The sequence below is a fragment of the Ambystoma mexicanum genome, chromosome 2q (assembly GCF_040938575.1).
Source record: "Ambystoma mexicanum isolate Mex_15411 chromosome 2q, UKY_AmexF1_1, whole genome shotgun sequence".
Lineage (NCBI taxonomy): Eukaryota > Metazoa > Chordata > Amphibia > Caudata > Ambystomatidae > Ambystoma > Ambystoma mexicanum.
In genome coordinates this window covers 425,528,426-425,551,661 of record NC_090924.1, presented here as the reverse complement: position 1 = coordinate 425,551,661, position 23,236 = coordinate 425,528,426, and the positions used below count along the sequence as shown (strand labels likewise).

Below are 23,236 nucleotides of genomic sequence, written 5' to 3'. Positions count from 1 at the left end.
TTGAGGTGTTACAGATGAGGGTTTCTGTTATTTCCCAAGTTCTTCTTTCTGGACCACGTAATTGCATTTTAAAGTTCAGGCCTGGATTTACTGTTCCTGTTCTAGACTTGTAATCTATAATTTCCCTGATAATTTGTCTGTATGCTACTGCTGTATGTCCTATCCCAGTTGAAAGTTCTCTCCATTAGTACTAACACTTCCACTTTTCTATCTTTTCTTTCAGAAATGGAAACTACCGTCTCAGCGGGAACGGGACTCCGGCTCTATTCAGTTGGCAAAACTGAAGGTACGTTTGTCTATTCTCTCCACTTTCATTTTCACGTGTACCTTTCATGTGCCCAAGTTAACAATCTTGAGAATTTAGTGTCCGTTCTTGATCTGTCTTCCATGCCTCAAAACAAAATTAATTTTATTAGAACTAGTTAAACTGATCCCTGCTTGAAAGATTGAGTACTTGCTTTCCTGACGGCTGCAAATCATACACTGTAGTACCGATGATTCAGGAGTTCTGTAAAGGTATCGTTAACTGGAAAGAAAATGGCCTTGTATTGTTATCTGCTGTAAAGGATTATAATGTCTCATTTTACTTAAACCTGATGTTTTTATACCCCAGTCCCCTTGAAAAGAATGCTGGCCACATCAGAAACCCTAAGTCTTGAATTCCTATCCATGAAAAACATTAGCACTCTAATCTTTACTGTGATTTCCTCACTCTTCCTTGTCAACAAGGGTGAGTCCATTCTGGTAGACTTGCACTCATCGTATCCCTTTAATTTTAAGACTTTTGTAATTATTTACTGGCTGCTTATGACGCACCAAAGCAATGGATTGATTGCTTCAGATCTTAGTGAGTTGTTACAGTGAGGTGATAAACAAAGACAGTGTGATATAGAAGACAACTTGGAAAAAATAAGGGGGAGTGAACTTTTCAAAGTGGTAAAGCTATTTCTTCCCTTATTAAACACAAATAATGCAGTTTTAATGGCCAGCACATTGAGCGCACTAGAGAAAAGATTTGATCGCTACATAACACTTAGGCAGAAGAGAAGGCTGTAGGTGAACAATAACAAATCATATGTAATAACAGTCAGCCTAACATCCAACCCATGCATCGCTTTCATCAAGTTATTTGTGCTTGGTGCTGTAATTGAGTTGAGTGATTTCATTATTAAGAGGTTATTTTGTCAGAACTGGCAAGCTCCGCCCCACAGATAGAAAAAGACTGGAATCAGTGCAATAGCGGGATTAGGAGGTTTGCAATCCAGTACAGAAACGGTCTGTTGAGCCCTGCCATTACTTTTTATAATGATAAAACAGCAGTGACTGACGGCGTGGTGCCACCCGAGCCAGTTGATGGGCTTCTGGTCACCCTCCCTGGGTACCCTTCAGAGAGAAGGTGTCAAACACAGGAACTTTGAGACAGACCACCTTGATGACTTTATGCCTACCTGTCCACAGGCACATCAGAGCACAACAGTTGAAGGAATTGTGACCCTTCCCTTTGCACACAATCGTGACATACAAACCCCCCTCTTAACTGCAACAGCGGGAAACCCTGTCTAAGCAGACACAAATCCCTGTTAAGCAAAAACAAATACTTTGATTTGTCCAGCATCAATTTCATTCACCAGGAACATTTGTACTTTGTAGTCCAATATGCGCTCAATACATTGTTGTAAATGTGTGGTCTTCTGACCATGGGTGTCTCCGCATGTTAGCTCTGAGGACCCACGCTAGCTACAATGTTACCACCCGGGGGTTTTCCAGCCACATATTTATGCGTGTGATACAAAGTTCTCCAGCATTGGATCTTTCATGGATTCACGTGCTTAGAATATTCCCCATCGTCAGACTGGGAACCCTCGGTACACTTATAAAGCCGTTTTTCCATAGGAAAACTTTGACACTTTTGTGTCCTATCCACGTCGTTTTTGGGCTGCCGGATGCCCCAATAGGATGTAGCGGTATAAATGCCCCGCCCCCGCGGCCCCTTCAGATTTCAACCGTCTTCCAAAGTAGTGGGATCACCTCGCGTCATCTACTATTTTGTCAAGGTTGTTCGTTGTGTTTTTTCCTGATGTCTGCAAAAGCTCTGTTCCGCCCGTGCGCTACATGCGGCCTGAAAAAAGTGTATGAGGGGGATGGACATATGGACTGCATATATTGTCTACACCCTCACCACTTGGCAGACAAGTGCGACATATGTAAGGGCTTCACCCAAAAGACTCTTAAAGACTGGAGTCGCCGGTTGGTGGCCTGGTTGAGCGATGGAGCGGGTGCGTACCCGCCTTTGGAGGTAGGCTCCATGCGCAGCGTGGCCTCGGCCTCAAAATCCTTAGGGGCCCCCCGCCGTTCAGCATTGGCTGAACCCCCGGTGAAGAAACCACGCCCTGCGGAGAAGGGGTCTTCGGGAAACCATTCCGCAAGGGAATCTTCACTGAAGAAAACATCATCATCATCGTCAAAAAAGGAGAGAAAGGAGAAGTCAAGATCCTCCTCAGGTGATCACCATAGATCATCCTCGAATCGAGAGTCTGAGAAACACAGGTCAAGTTCAAAAAAGGCAGGAATGCCTCAAGGAGTTGCGCAGATACCATCGTCGACGGGAGGGCGATCGTCGACTCCCTCACTACCAATGACGCAGTTGGTTTCATCTATTGTTATGCCGCAGGTGGTGGCTACGACGACGGCTGGCCCAACTTTAGCCTCGTCGACGAGATCCTGCAGGAGGCCTGGCGACCGGAGGTATTCGACCCAGTTTTACCGGAATCCTTGCTGCAACAGGAGGCGGCCTTGTCTGTATCCTCTGTGGACGAGGAGTGTGAGAGGATAGCTGGGACTGCAGAGCTCGGGTTACAAGGGGTTAGCAACAACAAATATCCCAGTTACAACCCCTCTTCTTAACCCGCAGTCTGTTCTATCACTGGAAGTTCTATCCACGTTGCAGACCTTGTTAAAGACATTGGATGAGAAATTACCTCAAGTGGCAGCTCCGACCATATCGACAGTCGACGAAACTGGCCCTTCCCGTCGGCCAGCTCCGACGGTGTCGACGGCAATACCGGCACGTGAGGACCTCACAGGTGCACTCCTGGAGGAAGGAGAGCTGCTGGACTCAGACTCAGACAGAAGGTCCCTATCGGATATTTCGTTATCCCCCTCTAGGGATCCAACCTGGGAGTCAGGCAGAATTCGAAGCCCCAAGGAGCCCAGCTCAGCCGTCGCCCCCGGACGACATTGGGTCGTTCCATGCCATGATGAGCAAAGCTTGTACCGAATTCGGATTGGCTCAAGAGGAAGATAAAAAAGACTGTTTTCTATTCGACCACATGGGGAAGAGAAGGAGCCGGTGTTCTCAGTACCCATCCTGGATCATGTGTGGCAGGAGGGTTTACAGACGATGCGTCATCCTTTCTCGGAGCCCGCAATAAAAGGTAGGCTAGAGAAGAAATGTAAGGCTCCAGAATCCACCCACAAATGTCTATCCTCCCAACCAGCCCCAGAGTTGGTGGTGTCAGCGGCTGCGGCGAGAAAAGCAAGGTCCCAGCACAAATGCACGACTCCTCCGGAGAACGAGGCCAGGAGACAAGATGTCTTTGGCAAGAAGGTGTTGTCGGTGGGTGCAACGACGGTGAAGGCGGCCAACTCTCTGGCTATAATGGCCAGGTATGATAGAGAGATGTGGCACCGGTTGGCACCCATACTAGAACATCTCCCAGAAGAACACAGGAAAGCGGCGATGTTACTCGTCCGAGAGGGTGAAGAGGCCTCAAATCATTCTATAAATATTGCTGTGGACCTCGCAGAATCAGGATTTGAGCAAGTCAACAACTAGGTGGTTCTACGGAGACAAGCGTGGCTTAAATGCACCAACTTTAGACCTGAGGTGCAACACAAGGTGCTGGATATGCCCTTTGAGGGAGACCTTCTGTTCGGCGAAAAGGTGGATGAGGCCTTAAAGAGCATGAAGGAGGACTCTGACACGGCGCGTTCTTTGGGTGCCCTCCAGAGTGGAAGGAATTTTTGTTATTTTCGCCCCTTTAGGGGAGCATCAAGGAACTCCCGATTCTCAACATCAAGGGACAGGTCTTTCAATAGGACGGCGTACACCTCGCATGGCTACAGACGGGCTTCTCAAACTGCGAAACGATGCCGAGACTACTAGGCCTCCAGGAAGAGGACGGGCTACTCGTCGTCGAAAGATAAGCAGGCCAAAGACAAGCAATGACGGGCATCAGAACCTCCTGGGAGGCAGGGTATTGCATTCTGTCGACGAATGGGAGCAAATAACCACGGCTCAGTGGGTGCTGGACACTCTAAGGTTTGGACATTCCCTGCAATTCAAAAGCAACCCTCCGCTTGTTCCACCAGCGTTTTTGGCTCAACCCCACCTGAGCGTGTTGCAACAGGAGGTGGTGCTTATGCTACAAAAAGGGGCTATAGAATTGGTTCCTGCATCGCAGAGGGGTCAAGGTGTTTATTCCCGATACTTTGTAGTGAAAATGCCAAGCGGAAAATGGCATCCCATTCTCGACCTTCGCTACCTCAACAAAGCGTTGAAAAGCCTAAAATTCAAGATGCTCACACTCCAGGAAGTGATCCGGTCTGTCCAAGAAGGGGATTTTCTGGCGTCGCTGGACCTTCAAGACACGTACTTCCACATACCAATGCGTCGACGACACAGAAAGTTCCTAAGATTTGTGGTAGGACTGACTCACTACCAGTTCACAGTGCTTCCTTTTGGACTAAAATCCTCCCCAGGACGTTCACGAAATGTTTAGCTCCAGTTGCAGCATGGTTGAGAAAGCAAGGGCCTCCCCTATGGCAACTCAAACAAGTTTACAAGCCACTATGCAACTTTTACGACGGCTGGGATTTGCAGTAAACTTCGAGAAGTCTTTGTTGACTCTGTCGAGAAGCTTAGTGTTCTTAGGTGCGCAGCTCGAAACCCAGTCAGGGTTGGTGAGGCCATCCGTCAACAGAATCCACAGACTCAATCAGCTAGCAAGTCAGTGGAGGATCAATACCAAAGTATCGTTGAGGAGAAATATGTCGATACCGGGCGCTATGGCGTTGTGCATTCCTCTGGTGAACAAGTGCTGCCTTTTCATGAGGCTAATTCAAGAGTTCCTGGCGGACCGGTGGACCCAGACCCAAGGACTCTGGTCGGACAAACTGGTCGTCGACGACAACAAGCTCCTACGAGCTCTTCGATGGTGGCAGAGCTTTCAGAACCTATCCAGGGGGGTACCACTACAGGAACCGGAATTTTGCGTGACCATAGTGACGGACGCGTCGCTGACGGGTTAGGGAGCACATATGGGCACTCTCCAAACGCAAGGTCGATGGTCTCCGAGGGAATTGCTCCTGCACATCAGCGTACTGGAGTTGAGGGCAGTGCGCTGGGCCCTCAAATCTTTCCTATCACACCTAAAAAGCTTGGTATTGAGAATATTGACAGACAACACGACAGCAATGTTTTACTTGAGAAAACAAGGAGGCACTCGGTCCAGAACCCTTTCCACCGAGGCACAGAAAGTTTGGCAATGGGCTCTGAAGCACGATATAACCACCATCTCCCTGGAGTAAGGAGCGAGCAAGCGGACTCCCTCAGCAGGAAAATGGACCAAATACACGAATGGGAGATGGACAGTCTTCAGTTATCGAAGATCTTCAAGAAGTGGGGGCAACCTCCTCTGGATCTCCTTGTTCTCCTTTGTTGCAAAAAGTGCGAGCTGTACGCCAGCAGGTGGCCACAGAGGAGCTCGCTGGGGGAGGCGTTCTCCTTCCCGTGGACGGACAAGTTTCTCTACACCTTTCCCCTGTTTCATCTCATACGGAGAACCCTGCAATGGATTCGCAGATACAGGTGTCGAGTCATCCTAGTGGCTCCGTATTGGCCGAGACAGGCGTGGTTTTCCGACCTGCTTCAACTGTCAATAGAGCAGCCAATAATATTTCGGAAAGCCCCGAACCTCCTGTCCCAGGACAAAGGGACAGTGTGGCATCACGACCCAGACAGTCTCAACCTCACAGTTTGGCTTCTGACTTTTCGGAGTTTGGTACCCTGAGTATTTGGTCGGATTGTCGGAGAATCCTGCAGGCCGCACGGGCTCCTTCCCCGAACACGTCGTATGCATGCAAGTGGAGGAGATTCTGTGGGTGGTGTCAAAGTCAGCCGGGATTGCACCCCCTGAATATAACTCCAGAACAGCTTCTCCCATATCTGCTGCATTTGGCGGAGAGCGGATTGTCTTTTTCGTCGATAAAGGTACACCTACTGGCCATTTCAAGGTTCACAAGGAAAAGGCAGTCGTCTCCCTTGTTTAGTGATAGGCTGATAAAGCACTTCATGAGGGGTCTATTCCGTACATTCCTGCCGATTAAGCACTTTCCACCAACATGGAGTCTTAACTTGGTGTTAGCGGGGCTAATGAAAGCTCCCTTTGAACCGATGGCTTCCGCGTCTATGAAGTTCTTATCGTGGAAGTTGGCTTTTCTACTAGCTATTACGTCAGCTCGACGGCTCTCGGAGATACAAGCATTGGTCATAGATCCGCCGTACTTGAGGTTCTTTAAGGACAAAGTGGTGCTGTCGACTAATCCTCATTTTATTCCAAAAGTTCCTACTGTTTATCATAAATATTCGTCAATTGTTCTACCTACCTTTTTCGCAACTCCTTCATTGGATGCGGAAAAGGCATTCCATACTTTGGAGGTGAAGAGAGCTCTGAAATTCTACCTTCATCGGTCTCAGCAAGTCAGGACTACGCAGCAACTGTTTGTGGTTTATGGTCCGTCGACGAGAGGAAAGGCAATCTCAAAACAAGGACTAGCTAGATGGGTCTTGTCAACGATTGACTTTTGTCACTCCAAGGCGGGAAAACTGCTAGAAGGTCGTCCGAGAGCTCATTCCACGAGATCAACTTCGTCCTCGGCGGCGCTGTGGGCAGGGATTCCACTGACAGACATTTGCCAAGCGGCGTCCTGGTCGGTGTCACATACGTTTACCTGCCATTACTGCCTTGAACGGCAACATGCGGACGATGTGCAGATGGGAAGAGCAGTCTTGCACCATCTGTTTCAGTGAGGTAAGCCCCGTCCAGGGGAACGACCAACTAAAGTTGGTTTGCATTCACACCGCCATATCAGAGTTACTGCTCTGCAATCTATTCTAAGCATGTGAATCCATGAAAGATCCAATGCTGGAGAAGGGAATAGTTTCTTACCTGTAACTCCATTTCGAGGGGATTGGGTTCTCCAACGTATTCCATATCTATGACGGGTAATGTCCACAGCTGTGCTGCTCCGGAAAATCGCGGCGTCTGCGTCGATGACTTCGATGCGGTGTCCCCGAGGACCTCCTCCGACGGCCGACGTCACCCGATGTGATAAGTAGGACGCACGACGCCCATAGCCTCAGTTCCGTTTTTCCCGCAAACGTGTTCGCTTCGTGAATCTCGGTACGCCTCGACTCGTTGGAGTTTGCTGTTTTCGAATTCTCAGTTCGTTGAACCTGTTCGTTTTTTTTGTGAAGACCTGTTCGTGGCGATGTCTACTTCGTCTTCAACCCCGCGTCCGGGCTTCAAGAAATGCGGGGACTGTGGGTCCAAGATGTCGGTCACGGACTCGCACGACGCCTGCCTCTGGTGCCTCGGGGAGGCCCATGATACGGACGACTGTGTCGACTGCCAGTCGCTCACGGCAAAGGCCTTGCGGGAACGCAAGAAGAAGCTGTCGGTAGGCCGGGTGTCTAAGCCCCGGAAGTCGAGGTCTGCGGGGCTTTCGACGGATGACTCGAGGGGTGACTCTCCGCGTCATCGTCAGAAGTCCAGTGGGTCTCCTTCCAGGAGTCGGTCTCGCCACTCCTCCGCCTCTTCGAGGCATTCCCGGAAGCGCCGGCATAGATCGCCTTCCCCGTCCTTTTCCGAGGACTCCGCTTGTCGGCGGGTCGCTTATCCCTCCATGCAAGCGACACCGGAGGAATGGGCTTCCTTCGGGAAGCAGATGCTAGTGGTTCTTGAATCGCAAGGCACCGGTCCGTCCGCGCCTCCGAGTGGGGTCGGTCAGCACCGGTCGAGAGACACCGCTTGTACACCTTCGGGGTCGGGGGGTCAGCACGGCTCGCGGGAGAGGTCCCGCTCGGACAAGGGTAGCCGTTCTCGCCATGCCCGTTCCAGGTCCCGGACCTCGATGCGCTCGAGACCATGTGATCCTGTGCCGTATTCGAAGAAGACGTCGACGCCTGTAGCGCCGAGGTCGTCGACGGTTTCCCTCGAGGCTCCACCTCCGAGGGGGTCGTCGGCGCCTAGGTCGTCGAGAGACACGCTCTGAGCTCCGGCTTCGAGGCCTGTGTCGAGGCCGCCGATGTTGGTGGCGCTGCAGCTGACGTCAACGCGGATTCGCTCGACACCTTTTCTGTCGGCGCCGACTCGTTCAGCGCCCTCGACGCCTTTCGAGGCGGTGGTGTCGGAGGGGCCCCGTGGCATGGGGTTTGCCCCTAGAAAGGCTCTGGCTAAGGTCAGGCACTGCTTTGGTCCCCAGAGGTCTTCCTCTCCACGCCTGGAGTACATTTCAGAGGGTGATGAAGGCTCTGATGTGGGCTTGGTTCCGGTTACGGTTCCAGATGAGCTTATCTCGGGCCATAGCCAATTTGATGACCTGAGGCAGTCACTGCATGATGCCAGTGGATTGGACACCTCTCCGGAGGCAGAGTTTTGTAGGCCGGAGCCTGGCACTCATGCCGATTCTTCATATCGGCGCCTTATGTCTCAGGTCACGGAGTATTTGGGTTGCTCAGCTCCCCCAGGGGAGTTCGTTCAGGATGATCTCACGGACATCCTTGATCTCGGTCCCCCCACTGACCCGGTTTTGCCGTTTCATATGGCTCTGCAGAGAAGGGTGGCGGCGGCTTGGACTGCTCCGGAGAGTCTCCCGGCAGTGGGCAAGTCTTTGTCACGAAAATACCGTCCAGCCAGTAGCGACCCCTGCTACTTGTCCAGGCACCCCACTCCGGAGAGTTTGGTGGTGCAGACGTCGTATCCTACCATCCCTCCGGATAGGGACGACAAACGTTTTGACGGCTGGGCGAAGAAAGTGTTTTCTTTGGGGGGTATGGCGCTTCACGCGGCCAACTCCATATGTGCTTTGTCTCGTTTCACACACACTCTGTGGAACTGTGTTGCATTAGCGGCTGAACATATTCCCGAAGGGGACGAACGGGATGGTTTCCTTGCTATGGTTCAGGATGGCAAGGATGCCATGTGTGAGGCCGTTCAGTCGGGTTTGGACTTGGCAGATTGTGTCAGCCGGTCCATGGTGGCGAGCACCGTAATGCGCAGGTTTGCGTGGTTGCGGAAGTCTGGGTTCGCTCCTGATGTGCAGTCCCGGCTCCTCAACATGCCCTTTGATGGTGAACACCTTTTTGGCAGCAAGGCTGACGAGAGCCTTGAGAGGTTGCAGACCTCCAAAGCTGCAGCAAAGTCGTTGGGCGCTGCAGTTCGCCAACCTCCGCCTTTTCGTCCTAGGGGACAGCAATGGAGGGGAGGTTCCTTTCGCTATTACTCATCCTTCAGTAAAGCGAGGGGAGCTAGCAGTCAAAGAGGCCACCGTAAGAGTGCCAGAGGTGGAAACAAAGGTACTAGAGGTGCCAAGGCCGCTCAGGCAGTTGCCTCTTTGCCCTCAGGCAACGCCGCAGCCGCTACCACTCAGTCATGAGGCCAGGTCCCATGGTTCGCCGGTTGGGGGAAGGCTGGCGCAGCGTCTTGCAGAGTGGCAAGCCATTACTTTGGATGTGTGGGTTCTGGAGATCATAACCCACGGCTACTGTCTTCCTTTTCGGCAGAGGCCTCACGACAATCCACCGGGGAACCTCTCTTTGCAGAGTCCGGATCCGCTCCTTGCACAGGAAATTCAAGCCCTGCTGGAGAAAGGCGCCATAGAACTGGTGCCTGTAGCAGAGAGGAACAAGGGATGGTATTCCCCTTATTTTTTGATTTCGAAGAAAGATGGGGGATTGAGACCCATCATGGATTTGCGCGGTTTGAACAAACTCCTCAGGAAGGACAAGTTCAAGATGGTTACTCTCTCTCAAGTCCTCCAGGCCCTTCAACTTCAGGACAGGTTGGTGTCTCTCGACCTCAAGGATGCTTACTTCCATGTGCCGATCCATCCCAAGCACAAGAAGTACCTGAGGTTCGCGGTTGGCAAATCGCACTTTCAGTTTCGGGTCCTGCCGTTCGGATTGACCTCCGCCCTGAGGGTTTTCACCAAGCTCATGGTGGTGGTGGTAGCGGATCTCAGGAAAGGGGGGATTCACGTCTACCCCTACCTGGACGATTGGTTGATCAGAGGGAGCTCCCCCGAGCAAGTCCTTGATCATCTGTCCGTCACCTGCCACTCCCTTCACAGGCTAGGCTTCTCCCTCAATTTAAAGAAGTCCCATTTGACACCAACGCAGCGGCTCCAGTACATCGGAGCAGTGCTCGACACGTCCCTGGGGCAGTGTTTTCCTCCTCAGGTGAGGGCTCTTCACATTCAGCAGATGGTGAACAAGTTTCAATTTGCCCAGGATCTCCCAGCGTCCGAGTTCTTGAGACTGCTCGGCCTTATGGCATCCTGCATTCTTCTGGTGCCAGAGGCTCGTCTGCGGATGAGATCTTTGCAGTGGGCACTCAAGCTCCAGTGGTCTCAGTCCTCCGGAAGGCTGTTGGACCCTGTTCAGATGCCGCCCTCGGTAGCCTGGGACCTTCTGTGGTGGGCTGTCGAGGGCAATCTGATGAAGGGGACCCCATTTTGGCTGCCCTGGCCGGAGGTGACGATTGTGACGGACGCATCCCTCACGGGATGGGGAGCTCATGCCAACGAGTTGACAGTCAGCGGTCGTTGGTCTCCGTCGGGATCCAGACTCCATATCAATCTGTTGGAGCTGAGGGCCGTCAGTCTAGCCCTGAAGGCTTTTCTGCCTACTGTGCGTGGAAAGAGTGTCCTGATTTTAACGGACAATACGGTGACCATGCACTACCTCAACAAAAAGGGGGGGTGCAGTGTCACTTCCGCTGTGCAGGGAGGCGATGCAGCTCGAGTTCTGGGCCATCCAGCAGGAAGTTTCGATCTCGGCTGTTCATCTGGCCAGAGACTACAACGAGACTGCGGACGCTCTGTGCAGGCAGAGCACGATCTCTCACGAGTGGGAGCTGGCTCAGGAGATTCTCCTAGAGATCTTCGCCCTTTGAGGGACCCCTCAAGTGGATCTCTTTGCCTCCAGTGTCAACCGGAAGTGCGAAAGGTTTTGCTTGCGGGAATTTCCTCCAAAAGGAGCCTTAGGAGACGCGTTCATGGTGGAGTGGTCATTCCCACTGCTGTATGCGTTTCCTCCACTCCCTGTCATCCTGCAAGTGCTGCGGAGGTTACGGAGGTTCGGTTCCCGTATGATCCTCATTGCTCCGGCGTGGGCCCGGAGGACGTGGTACCCGGACCTTCTCGACTTGTCCATCTGCCCTCCACGTCGTCTTCCCTACCGAGATGATCTGCTCTCACGGGAGGGGGATCAGGTTCTCCATCCAGAGGTCAGATCCCTCAACCTTCACGCTTGGCTTCTGAAAGGTTGAGGTATAAAGATTGGGACCCCCCTGAAGATGTGATGGAGGTGTTGCTCTCGGCCAGGCGGCCGGCAACAAAGTCTCTGTACAGTTGCTGTTGGAGAAAGTTCTACGACTGGTGCAGAGTTAAGAATGTGGATCCTTTTGAATGTGACATTACCAAGGTTCTGTCTTTTTTGCTTTCCTTAGCCCACAGGGGCTTGCAAGTGGGGACCATTAAAGGTTACCTGGCGGCGCTGTCCACATTTAAGCGCTCGTCTGAAGAGTGTTCCTATTTTAAGATTCCTTTTAATTTCGCAGTTTTTGAAAGGGCTCGCTGATGTGTTCCCTCCGTCACCTTTTCTGGTGCCCGGTTGGGATTTGAACCTTGTTCTTAAGTTTCTTATGGGTGCTCTGTTTGAGCCTTTACATTCTTGCCCTTTGAGGCTGTTAACTCTGAAAACTGTGTTTTTGGTTGCGGTTACTTCCGCTCGCAGAGTGAGTGAGTTACAGGCACTTTCAGTTAAGCCACCCTTCACTGTGTTTCATAAGGACAGGGTTGTCCTTAGAGTTCGTCCTTCTTTTCTTCCGAAGGTGGTTTCGGAATTTCATTTGAGCCAGAAGGTGGTTCTCCGGCGTTCTATCCTCCTCCACATCCTGGTAAGGAAGAGGAGCGGCTCCATAGGCTTGATCCTAGGAGACCGTTGAGCTTTTATATTTCGCGCATGTCCGGGGTCAGAGTGGACGATCAACTTTTCATTGGTTACGCTGGAAAGCGTTTGGGACAAGCTGTGACGAAACGGACTTTGTCTTGTTGGATTATTTTAGCTATCTCTGAGTGTTACCGCTTGGTGGGTAAGGATCCTCCGGCTGGCTTGCGGGCCCATTCTACCAGGGGTGTGGCTGCGTCTACTGCCCTTTAGAGGGGTGTTCTTATTCGTCACATCTGTGATGCAGGCACCTGGGCTTCAGTACATAATTTTGTACGTCACTACTCCCTCGATTCCATCAGAGGGCAAGATCTGGCCTTTGGCAAGGCAGTTGTCTATTCCGCAATTTGATTGGGCATGCTAAGTTTGTATTTTAAATTCTTTCCCACCTCCTTGCTTGGTACTGCTTTGGGAGTCTGTCATAGAATTGAAATAAGTCGGAGGACCCAATCCCCTCGAAGAACAAGTTACTTTCTTACCTGATAACGTTCTTTCGATGGGATGGTCCGACGACGTATTCCATCTCGCTCCCTCCCTGCCTTCCCCGCTGCAGAATTTCTTTTGCGTTTGCAGATTGCGTTCCGCAAGGCCTTATGTGTCTGACTGGCAGATAACTGGTGGCACACGTTCTGGGAAAAAACTATAACTGAGGCTATGGGCGTCGTGCGTCCTGCTTATCACATCGGGTGATGTCAGCCGTCTGAGGAGGTCCTCGGGGACGGCGCATCGACGTCATCGACGCAGACGCCAAGATTTTCCGGAGCAGCACAGCTGTGGACATTACCTGTCATAGATATGGAATACGTCGTCGGACCATCCCATCGAAAGAACGTTACCAGGTAAGAATGTAACTTGTTCTTCTCCAGCATTGGTATCTTTCATGGATTCACATGCGCCCGCCGGCCTCCCCTGAATGCAGTGTACATGCTTTATCCCCCCATGCTACTTTGGAGGGGTTAAAATCTGAAGGGGCCGCGGGGGCAGGTCATTTATACCGCTACATCCTATTGGGGCATGCGTGAGCAGCCCAAAAACGACGTGGATAGGACACAAAAGTGTCGAAGTTTTCCTATGGAAAAACAGCTTTATAAGTGTACCGAGGGTTCCCAGTCTGACGACAGGGAATATTCTAAGCATGTGAATCCATGAAAGATACCAATGCTGGAGAAATGGAGTTACAGGTAAGAAACTATTCCCTTACACATTACTTGTCTCCTGGCTGAGTGTTCCCGCACTGAGGGTAGCATGCTGCAAATGCATTGCAAGTTAGCATTCTCTCTGATCGGAGAGTTTCAGTACCTTACCTGAAGTTTTTCCAGAGTACCATTCATACGCTGATGGAACAGGAGACCTGGGTCCTCCTCGTGGAGCAGGAGAGAGTATGAGGAAGGGGGAAGAGTAAAATCCAAGATGGCGGACAGGTCCGATATAGGCTTTGACTGGTCACCAGGCTTAAATTGAGCTCTGATGGGTCTACACAGTCACAGCAGCCAACTCTAACCCTATTTCAATTCGCAGACACAGGTGCAGATACTCGCCAAAAGCCCATTTGAATGGATTGTGTCCTCCCACGTATTCCCATCTTTTGATATCTTCCCTTCCAGCTTCAGCTGCTTCAGAAAAAAAGAAATTCAGCAGAGGGCGCTGTGCGTTGATGCGGTCAACTCGATATCCCTCCAGGGCACGCATGTTGGAGTCTGCGTCATCGTCGGGGTATATAGCACACTCGGCACCCGTTAGCCTCAGTTCCATTTTCTTGCGATCGCTAATGCTTTGAGAAATACGGTGCGCTTTGTTTTTTTTGTGAGAAAAACGTCGATACTAGAGTGCGATTGCCTCGGCTTCTACACCATCATCCCCGAAGACTGGTTAAAACAATGCCATGACTGTGGCACCAAGATGTCGCTCACGTATCCCCATTGTGTGTGTCTAGGTGTGTAGCATAGGACGGCATACCGTGAGTACTGTCGGTCCATGACTGATAAAGGCTCTGACAGTGTGTAAGGTGAAACTGGCAGCGGGTAGACCCCCCCCCCCTACTAAATCCCCATCGACAACTCTGTCGAAGAAAAAGGCCATCCGACGAATCAAGAGGTCTCTCTCCTCGAAGGAAGAGATCGAAAAAGTGTTTTCGCTCCAGGAGCGTGTCGCACTATTCCTCGTCCTCTTCGAAGAAGGCGAAGAAAAGGCACTATAGATCAACTTCATCATCCGATTCCTCTCCGGAGAGAATGGTAACCTGCCCATACAAATCCTCCACTCCAGCTGAGTGGGGAGAATTCAGGTAGGAAATAATTAAAATTTTCGAGAAGAAGGCCCCGACCCCTTCGAAAGAGAAAGAAAGATGCCATGCTCCTGTTGTGCCATCAAAAGTCGACGAGGATAAGGTTAAATCTTGCATACCCCAGGCGTAGGCTTGAGATCCCCTCGAGAACCCCTGAGGTCTCGACATGACGAAAAATCATCAAATACTCAGTCGAGGGTCAAGCCCTTTGTGGGCTTCGTCGATGCCAAAATCGATGAAGAAATCGTTAAAAAGTCCACACCATTAGCGTCAAGACCGTCAACGCCATTGGGGTCAAAGCCATCGAAGCCTTTGCCCACTAAACCTTTCAAAATGTCTAAACAAGTTGAAAAATCCTATAAGCCTTTGCCAAAGAAGGATTTTTTCAAGTCTTTATCCATTTATGAGGAGTGTGAGCCATCGGACCAGGACACTCCACCATTTGGGTTGCAGTTTGGCATACCTAACACTACAGAAAGCCTAATTTCAGAGGATTCCAGGTTAAAGGATTTGTATGAGAATCTTCAATCTGCTAGTGGTGTTGACACATCACCTGAACTTGAGTTTGGCAAGCAAGATCTGGCAGACCATGCAGAAGCCTCTTTTAGGCACCTTATGATCTGAGATTTTCTTGGATGGGGCGGACCTCCTCCACCATTCGGGCAAGAAGACTAGACAGACATTCTCGATAAAGGTCCACAAAAGGATCCCATTCTCCCATTTCGTGTCGCACTTCAAAAAAGGTTATTGCAAATTGGAAGGTTCCTGAATCAAGTCCAGCGGTAAATAAGAACATCACCAAGAAGTACAGGCCCTCAAGTAACGACCCTAGCTATCTGTCAAAGCACCCAACACCAAAGAGCCTGGTAGTTCAGGCAGCGACGTCTACTTCCAAACAGGCTGCTTACCCAACCATCACACCAGACGGGGATGATGAGCGTTTCAACAGTTGGGCTAGGAAGGTATTTTCTGCCGAGAGCATGGCTCTCAAGTCTGCAAATGCCACTTGTGCCTTAGCAAAATTTACATTCATCCTGTGGGACTATGTAGCTATGACGGCTGACAATATTCCTAATGGTAAGAGAGAGATGGCTCCCTGAATATTATAATAGACGGTAAAGAGGCTGTGTGTAAATCTCTGCAATCAGGAATGGACTCGACTGATGGCATTAGCAGAGCCACGGCAGCAAGCACAGTATTACGTAGGTTTGCTTTGCGTGGTTGAGAAAGTCAGGTTTTGCACCGAATGTCCAATTCAGACTATTCAATATGCACTTTGATGGCACTCAGCTGGTTGGATGCAAGGCTGACAAAAGCCTAGAGAAGCTGCAGACCTCAAAGGTGCCAGCCAAATCCCTTGGTGCTGACATCAGACAGATGCAACCAACTCGCCCCAGTGGATAATCTTGGGGAGGGCGTTAAGTCCTTTTGCTTCTGCTCCTCAGTTGGAAGAGGGAGAGAACTGGCTAGTCAAAGGGGTCAAACAAGATTCCCTTGTGATGGATGAGGGAGAGGTGCAAAGTCCGCCCAAGCAATGGCTACTTTACCCTCAGCCGCTTCAAAACCTCTCTGAGGCCTTAACCCAGAGGACCCCGGTGGGAGGCAGACTCTCGCTGCATCTGCAAGAATGGCTAGGAATTACTTCAGATGTATCTGTTGGAAACTGTAGCCCAGGGTTACCACCTCCCCTTTCTAAAAAGGCCTCAGGACCAACCACCTGGGAGCCACTCATTCAAAGTTCCGGATTCGTTCCTTGTGCAGGAAATGCTGAGCCTGCTAGAGAAAGGTGCTATGAAACCAGTACCTGTAATGGAGAGGAACAAAGGGTGGCACTCTCCCTATTTCCTAATCCCCAAGAATGACGAAGGGTTGAGACCCATCTTGGAGTTGAGATGCTTGAACAGGTTGCTCAGGAAGGACAAGTTCAAGATGGTCACACTTTGTCAGATACTTCAGGCCCTCCAGCTCCAGGATTGGATGGTGTCATTGGACCTTCAGGATGCTTACTATTCATCACAAGTACAGAAAGTACTTAAGGTTTGCCATTGGCGGTTCTCATGATCAGTTTCGAGTTATGCCATTCGGGCTGACCTCCGCCCGAGGGTTTTCACCAAACTGATGGCTGTGGTGGCAGCTAGTCTCAGGAGAGGGGGGGATTTGCGTCTACTCCTTCCTGGAAGATTGATTGATCTGGGCACGTTCTCCCAAACAGGTCCTCGAAAATCTCAGCATCACCTGCCACTCTCTCCACAGATTGGGCTTCTCCCTCTATTACAAAAAGTCCCACATGATACCATCTCAAAGACTCCTGTTCATCGGAGCCGTATTGGATGCATCCTTGGGAAAAGCCTTGCCACCCGAGGTGAGAGCTCAGCACATTCTGCAGATGGTCCCCAAATTCCAAAGTGCCCAGCATCTTCCGGCCTTTGAATTTTTGTTCGGCCTCATGGCCTCATGGCATCATGCATTTTCCTGGTGCCATTGGCTCTCCTGAGAATGAGATCCCTTCAATGGGCTTTCAGGGCACAGTGGTCTCAATTCTCAGGCAGGATGACAGACCTCCTTCAGGTTCAAAACAGGGTTATACATGATCTCCTGTGGTGGGCTTGCAAGGACAATATTCTGAAGGGAGAATCTTTTTGGCAACCATGGCCGGAGATCAAAGTAGTTACGGACGCCTCACTCATGGGGTGGGGAGCCCACTCCAACAATCTGACGGTCGTTGGTCTCCATCTGACTCCAAATTACACATCAGCCTTTTGGAGCGGAGGACAATCAGACTAGCGCTAAGGGGCTTTCTGCCCTCTGTACGGGAAAGAATGTCCTGATAATGACAGACAACACAGTGGCAATGTACTACCTCAAGAAGAGAGGCCGTGTAGGGTCACTAACACTGTGCAGAGAGACAATGCATTTTGGGTTCTGGGAAATTCAAGAAGGGATCTCCCTGGCAGCAGTTCACCTAGCCACAGAGGAGAACACGGTAGCAGATGCTCTGAGCAAGTAGAGCACAGTCTCCCACGTGTGGGAACTAGCTGCGCCCTTTGGGGAACGACCTCAAGTGGATTTGTTTGCGACCAGTGTCAACCGGAAGTGCAAGCTATTATGCTCCATGGAATTTCCCCCAAGATGAGCTCTATGAGACGCCTTCGTAGTGTACTGGGAGTTTCCACTGCTTTACGCATTTCCTCCATTCCCCATCATTCCTCACGTGATCAGGAGGTTGAGAAAGGTCGGGAAATCCATGATCCTTATTGCCTCGAATTGGGCCAGGAGGATGTGGTACTCAGTCATTCTGGAAATGTCCACCTGCCCTCCAATGCATCTTTCGCAAAGAGAGGACCTTCTCTCTCGCGAGAGGAGGGTCGGGTTCTCCATCCGCAGGTCAAGACACTCCATCTTTATGCATGGTTTCTGAGAGGTTGAGGTAATGGAGATCTTGCTTTCGGCCAGAAGGCCAGCAACAAAATCCTTATACCGCTGCCGTTGGAATAAATGCTGCAGCTGGTGTAGGGAAAAGGATGTGAACCCTTTTCAGTGCAATACACCTATGGTGATATCTTTTTTGTTGAATTTAGCAAATCTGTGGCTCCAAATTGGATCAATAAAAGGCTATTTGGCAGCGCTCTCAATCTTTAAGCGCACATCGAAAGAGGTATCTTATTTCAAGATGTCGTTAATTATTCAATTTCTTAAAGGCCTCACTGTGTTTCTACCTACACCTTTTCAAGTACCGATTTGGGATCTTAATCTTGTGTTGAAATTTCTGATGTGTGCTCACTTTGAGCCACTCCATTCATGTCCACTAAGACTACTAACTTCAAAACCATTCTGTTGCGTTAATATCAGCCCGCTGGGTGAGTGAGTTACAGGCATTATCTAGTAAGCCTCGATCTACCATTTTTTTTACAAGGACAGGCTGTCCTTAGCGTTTTTGCCAAATATTTTATTGGATTGTCATTTATCCCAGAAAATCGTTCTTCCTGCATTCTATCCGCCAAGGAAGAGGAAAGGCTACATAGATTTGTTCCCAGAAGGGCTTTGAGCTTTTATGTTCACGAATGGCAGAAATACATCAACATGCCCAGCTTTTCATTAGGCACACTGGACACAAACTGGGTCTTCAAGTTACAAAACAAACTGTGTCCAAATGGATAATTCTTGCTATTACAGAATGCTGCAGATTGGCCGGGAAATATCCCCATGAAAGCCTGGGAGCTCATTCCACAAGGGGCATGGCAACAACTTCCACTCTGCAAAGAGGGGTGCCTAGAAAAGACATTTGTTCGGCAGCCACTTGGTCCATCATTCACACATATACTAAACATTATCTGGATTCATCGTCTAGCTAGGAATGCGGATTTTGGAATTCAATCCATGACAAATCTTAAGTATGAAAATTGTCACTCCTCCAAAACCTAATGCTGCTTTGGGAGTCTATCAAAAAATGAGGAATATGTGTTGGCACACAATCCATTCGAAGAACAAGTTACTTATCCCTGGTAACGTTCTTTCGACTGGATGTTCCTCCCACGTATTCCTCATTGCCCCTCCCAACCTACCCCGCTGTAGAATTTCCAGGCATTACACTTTACGCTCTTTCAGATTCTAGTACTGTCTGGGACTCCCTAATGCTGGTATTTCTGCAAGAGGAAGGTGTAAAAACAGAACTGAAGCTAATCGGTGCTGTGCATGCTATATATACCGACAATGACGTTGGCTCAGAGCTGGAAGCCCTCGGGGGACATCAAGTTGACCCATCCACGCATAGCGACCTCTGCCGAAAAAAAGATTTTCCTGAAGCAGCTGAAGCTGTAAGGGAAGATATCAAAAGATGAGGAAGACTTGGGAGGAACATCCAGTCGAAAGAACGTTACCAGTGGTAAGTAACTTGTTCATCTGAGGGAAGGAGGGAGAGCACTATAAAAACCAGCAACCCCATATAGCCACTTTTTGTTGCTGGAGTTTTGAGTCTTTGGTGGCTCGAGAGTAGCGAGAGTAGGAGACAGTGAAGGTGGGAGAGATGGAATGGGTTGGAGAGGCATAGGAAGCGGGAGGCGGAATGAAAGTCTAGCTGCTGGTAAGACTGCGCTCTCAAGATACCGTTGGGGTACAGGCCCCTTGCAGGGCCAGCAATTAGTCGAACACAAGAAGAATTCTTCAGGAAACCCTAAAGTCTAAACGCCCTGGGAACCAGGCTGGGACGGTCCGAGAGCCTGGTTTGTCTGTGCAATACTTTGTGGGAGCACCCCAGAGGTGAAGTGATAGTTTATTTATTATGTGCTTATACTCAAGAAGCGGCCTAGTTAAGCTTCAGGAGAACAGGCACCCTGGCATTTTCTTTGGGGCGATCCCTTTATGTTGGCCTTGTTTATAATTATTTCCCTAAATAAAGTTTTGCCCTTGAATCTATTATTTGTATGCACTTTTGGGTCCCAGGTAGCCCTGAGACACATTATGTGAAACACTGCTAACATTGAATGTCACATTTTTGTAAAAAAAAAATTTGTTTAGCCAATTTGGGCTTTTACAAAAGATGCTAGAATTCATGAAGATTGTTGGATGCGATGAAAACCATTATGGCTTTATTCCTATTTTCACTCTTGGTTAGGCTCAGTGTTTATCGATTTCAGTTTTCCCATGGCGTATTCCAAGATCTTTGTCGCTGCAATGGTCCATCCATTGTTTTGACCAGAAATAAATCGAGACCACCAAGGCTCTTCTTCACAGAGATCACAGTCCGAAAGAGTGGCGTGAGATGAATCTTTCGGGCATTTCTGGTAGCTGGACAGGACTACTTCAGATGTTTCACGGTTTGCACTTGATTATTTTCAGAGCAAAGTCTGCATTCGTTTGTGGTTGATTGTGACCTGATCTCCAAGATTTCCCTGGTCTGAAGGAGGTTCAATGAGGCTCTCTAAAAAGTTCTTCTAAGAGCTTTGTCAGGGAAATTCTTCACATATGTCATTGTCTCTTTTCTTTTTAGTGATGACAGTGGGAGTTAGGTCAAGAGTTTGTTGCTGGCTGCTTGGTCTAACTTGGTAATCCAGTCTAATTCCTCCATTTTCGTCTTTACTCTTTGGGGATTGGTGATCAGCTCTTTTCTGTACAAGCTATGCTGTTTGGTAGAATTTCTTTCTTTTCCAGACAAAATTTTAATGAGCTGCAAGTGCCTTCAGAGGCCTCTTCAGCGATCACTTGGTAGACTTGTGGACTATGGCCCATCAGGATCTTTCTGTAGAGTTGCATGCTGCTGTGCTCTACCATTACTGACAGTAACCCAAGCTCCCGCCGTATAGCTGCAATTTGTGTAGACTTTGGTACGTTCAATACAGAGCGCCAGAAAAAACCTTCCAATTTTGGCCATATCGATGAAGGTATGCCAAGGCTGGCATCCATCCCATAGACAATTGAAGGGATTATTTTCGATTTGTAGAAATGAACAGCCAGCATCAATGAGAACTTTCCATACTGGTGGTCAATCGCTCTGGTTTGAGCAGTAAGGTTTCACATCTTTGACCAGAGTACTTCTTCCATCCATACATCAGATTTGGAGGAGTCGATCGTTATACCCAGATATTTGAAGTGTGTGACGGACTCAAGCTTCGTTCCTCCCAAGTACCAACTCGGCTTTGTTGTTCTCCTTGGTGCATTTTTGAGAGTCAGGAATTTGGTCTTGCTTATATTGACTTCAAGGTTGTTTTGATTTGTGAATAGCATCAGGTTATCCAACTGTCTTTGAAGCCCGACCGGCGTTTAGTCTGAGTGTCACATCGTCCGTGTATAGTAGGCGAGACATCACTGTGTTCCCGATTTTTGGGGGGAAGGCACGGACCGTCTCCGCGGCCTCCTTGTAGTCACCTAAAAAGGCGATAATGCGGGGGCCAGAGGGCAGCCCTGTTTGACAACTCTAAATCATGGAATTTCAGCCAAAAGTAGGCTTTGGTGACTCAGGTGTACTCGCATTCTTGTGTCCGTGTGTAGTGCCTTTATGGGAGCCAGGATGGATTTAGGGCACTCCCGGGATGCAAGTTTCTCCCAAAGCTTTCCCCGGTCTACCCGGTCGAAAGCTTGGGTGAGGTCTACTAAAGCCACATACACTCTTGGAGCTCCAGCTCTAACTTTGCTCTTGATGATATTTAGGAGCATGATGTTCACAGAGGTGTTTGCATTTTTCAGGAAACCCGTTTGAAAGGGGTCCGCGCATCGAGATGACTTGGCCCATTTGTGGAATTTCGTAAGGAGTAGCGAAGCAAAAACCTTGCCCATCGTGTCCAGTATGGCATTGGGGCGGTGGTTACACGGGTCTTCTATTGGACCTTTCTTTAAAATGGGAACGACTACCGCCGATGTCCATGAAATGGGTATTGATTTTGTAGCTTTGCATCGGGTGAAAATTTGTCCGATCAGAGGCGTCTGGATGTAGTTTTAGGCCAAAGTTGGTAAGACCATCGGGCCCGGCGCTCTTGATGATTTCAAGTTCTTAATCACTCTAGAGATGTCGTCTTCGTCGGTCAGGATTTCCCAGGTTGCCAAAGCCCACTGATTTTCTGGTTGGGTATAACCTTTTACCAGAGCGAAAAGCTGTTTGAAGTAGGGGTGTACCGAATAGTAAATTTACTATTCGGCCAAATGCCGAATGGTTTACCAAAGTATTCTGCCGGAACCGAATAGTGAGCCGAATAGTGGTTTACTACTAGAAATGTGTCAATATATGTATAGAAATAGATCTTATTGATTGGGACAGTTGGGACTATGAGACTGCGCTGGTGGCAGGGTAATAATCAGTGCTTTAAATGGGGGAAAAAGAAGTGCAGGTCACTAAGCTACTAAACCGGACATTCCAGCTCAGCACTTTTGGCACCTGCATGATTCCAATGTTTAAATGTAGAGTATACCACTCCATAACCTTATATACTAATAATTAGGAGTACATTTTGAAAGGTCGAAGTTCAGCTTTTGCACTAAGGAGTTTATCGTTGAGTGGTGGGTCCAGCACCTGAAGCTTACCAAATCAACATGCAACTGCCCAGTATTGAACATGCATGCCCTGCTCAAAGCTTCACATTTTACCATTTGCACTGCAGAGGGAACAAGGTCCCAGCATGTACGTTATAGCTGTGTAGGGATGCATTTAAAAAGGGACATTCCTCATTTGAATGGGGTGTTTCCCATGCACATTATGTAATCCCAATATCCCCATTTTATGCATTACATTATCAAAGCATGCAACAGGGCAATCTAGCAGAGAAGGTTCTGTCTGCAAGAGTGCCACCCAAAGGGTTTTAGTTTGCTCATAAGAATAGTTTTGAACTGGCCTCCCACATAGCTTAATAAAGAGTGTGTGAACGGTTTATGTTTTGAACATTACATCATTGTAAAAGCTGTTGTCTCTGCCATTAGGGCATCAACGCTTTAACATATATACGTACATCACAATTGCCAATAAAACAATGTTCAAGGCAGAGCCATTATGCAAATCGCAGTCCATATGCAAACCCCAGCTTGTAAATCACTTAAAAGGTAAAGGCCACTTAGCACAGAGGCTCAATGTTTGTTACTCCTTTTGTTCTGCAGTGTGGGCCCTGAAGGGGACTTGATGAACACTAAGGGTGGGTGAGCATTCGTGTTTGGCAGCTGGCTGGGGACTTAACATGAGTGTG

General features: G+C 49.3%; 1 protein-coding gene across 10 annotated transcripts in view; it reads left to right on the top strand.

The window, feature by feature from the left end:
* The window catches only part of LOC138569465 (uncharacterized), a 2,298,575-nt gene that overhangs the window by 1,305,879 nt on the left and 969,460 nt on the right, over window positions 1-23,236 (top strand). For all 10 annotated transcript variants that reach the window (XM_069647455.1, XM_069647449.1, XM_069647446.1 and 7 more), the window contains one exon: window positions 224-286. In XM_069647455.1, coding sequence (XP_069503556.1) covers window positions 224-286 — 63 coding nt within the window. The remainder of the gene's footprint in view (window positions 1-223; window positions 287-23,236) is intronic.